General features: G+C 55.8%; 1 protein-coding gene across 1 annotated transcript in view; it reads left to right on the forward strand.

The window, feature by feature from the left end:
• BBC3 (BCL2 binding component 3) overlaps nt 1-3,019 on the forward strand; it is an 8,400-nt gene extending 5,381 nt beyond the window's left edge. Inside the window, exon 4 of the mRNA XM_007458479.1 lies at nt 1,907-3,019. Within this exon, the coding sequence (XP_007458541.1) occupies nt 1,907-2,023 (117 nt within the window). The 3' untranslated portion in view covers nt 2,024-3,019. The remainder of the gene's footprint in view (nt 1-1,906) is intronic.
• Nucleotides 3,020-3,816: the final 797 nt, after the last annotated feature.

The following is a 3,816-nucleotide window of genomic DNA, read 5'->3' on the forward strand; positions in this document are numbered from 1 at the left end:
GGGCGGGCCCGGGGGAGCCCCGCCCCCGAAAGCCCCGCCCCGCTTGAGGCTCCGCCCTCAAGGCCCACAGCCAGACCTCTCATTAAAACAAAATATTTGAAGCCTGCAGCAGTGAACAGAGAATAACAGACACCAGGGCGCCCACCACCCAGATCTGTCCAACCTGAACATTACACCCACACTGCTTGCTTATTCAAAGAAAAAACAAAACCCGGATGTTGTCAAGCTCCTTGTTTCCCTCCCTGACCCTCTTCCCCTCACCCCTTCCAAAGGAAACCTCTCAAACCTCTCAAATTGGCCTGTCCATTCCTCTGCAGGTGTTGATTCTTCTACTACATATTTACCAGACCACAAACAATGCTTAGGATTGTGGGGCGTTTCAGACTTAATATACATGATATAGTATGTGTTCCTCTCCAAACTCCCTGCTTCTCAGTGTTAGGCTTGAGAGTCATCCATATGGGCAAAGGAGCTTTAACTCATTCATTTTCATGGCCATGCAGCATTTTATTGGATCGACATGTAGTATCCTTGTTCATTTTCTCATTGGTGAGAAATGTCTCAATTATTTATTTATTTATTTATTTTTGTTGGTTGATTTGGGCTTTTTTTTTTGGGTCTTCCAAAAAAATACACATCTCCAGGTGCACACATGTGTCTCCAGAACAGATACCTGTCTGGTCTGCCGGCCCTCAGCCTTAGTAAATGATAGCCTGCTCACCAAGGTGACTGTGCCAGGTGGCACTCCACAGCAGTGTAACAGTGGCAGGCTTTTAAATTTCTGCCAATCTGATGTGCCCCCTTGGCCACCTTCTCCTGGCTGCAAAGTTTAGTGGGGAGTGATAAGGAGGCAGGCTGGTACCAGGCAGCCCACCCCCAGGCACCCATTAGGATCATTAGGATGGTTTATCTGACCTTCTTTTTTTTTTTTTTGTGGTACACGGGCCTCTCACTGTTGTGGCCTCTCCCGATGCGGAGCACAGGCTCCAGACGCGCAGGCTCAGCGGCCATGGCTCACGGGCCCAGCCGCTCTGCGGCATGTGGGATCTTCCCGGGCCAGGGCATGAACCCGTGTCCCCTGCATCGGCAGGCAGACTCTCAACCACTGCACAACCAGGGAAGCCCTATCTGACCTTCTTGTTCACGTCTGTAAAATGGGTTTCTACTTCCCACCTTGTGGGGATGAGACTAGGTGGGCCCTGCTAATTAGCACCAGATTTAGCCCTGCATTCAGTACAGGGAGTGGAGAGTACTATAGGTATTCATAGGTTTTTTAGTATTGTTAATTTTTATTGATGGGAAGCCTTTTCTTGTATCTAGCTTCCTTCGTTTCTAACACTGTGGAACTGAGATGGTCCTAGAGGCTACCCCAGCCTTCATCCTGCCGCTGAGGAAAGGGCAGGGGGTTAGCTTTACCTCGACATACTTCCGTGCAGCTTCAGCGCAGATGGTGAACCATTCCCAGTTCTTCCACAGATTGTTCTAGAATTACTGAGACTATGGGCTCCCTGCTCCCTTCTGTGTGGCTCACCAGCCTTTTATGGGAGGGCAGATGGGCTGCAATCCAGCCCCACCCGTCAGCCCCGTGTGACTTTGGTTGGGTAACTTTCTCATCTGGAGACCAGGGACTAGAAGACCACAGCTAAGATGTTCAGGCCCTGTGCTGAGGACATTGTCTGCATCCCTTCCGTCCTAGTCTCATGTTCCAGAGGACCTTGGCCCAAGGTGGGCAGAGAAATGTATCTGGACTCGATGAACAATAATAATAGTACCGACCTCAGAGGGTTGGTTGAGGGCGTAGCTCACTCTTAGAACCATGCCCCGTTCCTCGCTGCCCTTCGACTCTACCACCTACGCGCGCCCATCTCAGGCTCACTCTAACTTGGTCTTTGCTCTCTTTCCCTAGAGACAAGAGGAGCAGCAGCGCCACCGCCCCTCCCCCTGGAGGGTCCTGTACAATCTCATCATGGGACTCCTGCCCTTACCCAGGGGCCGCGGAGCCCCCGAGATGGAACCCAATTAGGTGCCTGCACCCGCCCGGTGGACGTGGGGGGCAGGACCCTCCCACCTCCTGACACCCTGGCCAGTGCGGGGGACTTTTTCTGCACCATGTAGCATACTGGACTACCAGCCCTGCCTGTCCCAGGGGCGGGCCAGGGCAGCCACTCCGGACCCAGCCCCGGCCTAGCCTGCGGGGCACTGACGGAGATGTGGACTCCTGGGTCCCTGGCTGAGGAGCCAGGGGAGAGAGGGCTGACGGACTCAGCGTCTGAAGGCGGCGGTGACCGAGGCGGTGGGGACTGAGCCGCCCGCCTCTGCCGCCCATCACCATCTCAGGAAAGGCTGCTGGTGCTGGCTGCCCGTTCCAGCTGCAGGGGTGACACTGGTGTGTGGGGGGGTCTCTCTCTCTCTCTCTCCCAGTGTTCCTTCACTTTGGGCCTGGCCTCAGGCCCCTGGTGCTTCCCCCCCTCCTCCCGGGGAGGGGGCCCGTGAAGAGCAAATGAGCCAAACGTGACCACTAGCCTCCTGGAGCCAGAGAGTGGGGTGCGTCTGACGGCCGCCCCAGCCCAGCGCCCAGCCATCTTCCCTGAGCCAGCCGGCGGGTGGTGGGCATGCCTGCCTCACCTTCATCTGGGGGTGGCCAGGAGGGGCCCAGACTGTGAATCCTGTGCTCTGCCCAAGACCACCCCCCGCCCCCCCCCATCAATCCCATTGCATAGGTTTAGAAGAGAGCACGTGTGACCACTGGCATTCATTTGGGGGGTGGGATATTTTGGCGGAAACCGCCCCAGCCTTAGTCCCCAGGGCGAAGCGCTGGGGGGAAACGGGGAGTCAGGGAGGGGGGGAATCTCAGAAGAGGGAGGAGTCTGGGAGCGGGGAGGGATGGCCCAGCCTGTAAAATACTGTATATGCGCTGCTGTAGATACCGGAATGAATTTTCTGTACATGTTTGGTTAATTTTTTTTGTACATGATTTTTGTATGTTTCCTTTTCAATAAAATCAGATTGGAACAGTGGATACTCTTCCTGCTCTCCTTCCCTGCAGAGGGGCCTGTGCAGAATCTGTGAGCCCGATCTCGGAGGAGGAGGGGGGCAGTGCGCACATCACCCTGAGGTGTCTGTCCTTGTGTTTAAAGGGTGGCTCCGGGGGACTTCCCTGATGGCGCAGGGGTTAAGAATCCGCCTCCCAATGCAAGGGATGCGGGTTCGAGCCCTGGTCCAGGAAGATCCCACATGCCGCCGAGCTACTAAGCCTGTGCACCACAACTACTGAGCCCGAATGCCACAATTACTGAAGCCCGCGTGCCTAGAGCCCGTGCTCCGCAACAAGAGAAGCCACCGCAATGAGAAGCCCGCGCACCGCAACGAAGAGAGTAGCCCCCGCTCGCTGCAACTAGAGAAAGCCCACGCGCAGCAACGAAGCCCCAGTGCAGCCAAAAATAAATAAAAATTTTTTTTTTTTAAAAAAAGGACAGCCCCTTCCCTGGTGGTGCAGTGGTTGCGAGTCCGCCTGCCGATGCAGGGGACACGGGTTCGTGCCCCGGTCCGGCAGGACCCCACATGCCGCGGAGCGGCTGGGCGCGTGAGCCATGGCCGCTGCGCCTGCGCGTCCGGAGCCTGTGCTCCGCAACGGGAGAGGCCACAGCAGTGACAGGCCCACGCACCACAAAAAAAAAAAAAAAAAAGACAGCCCCGGTGCCACTGTGTGCACCCAGCCTTCATGCACCTCTCCTCAGCTCCCACTAAAAGCTAAGCCCCTGGGGACAGGGCCTTTTTGGGTGTTTTCTCCTCACTTTATCCCCACTGTTTAAAGTA

This window comes from Lipotes vexillifer, unplaced genomic scaffold, assembly GCF_000442215.2.
Source record: "Lipotes vexillifer unplaced genomic scaffold, Lipotes_vexillifer_v1.1 scaffold371, whole genome shotgun sequence".
Classification (NCBI taxonomy): domain Eukaryota; kingdom Metazoa; phylum Chordata; class Mammalia; order Artiodactyla; family Lipotidae; genus Lipotes; species Lipotes vexillifer.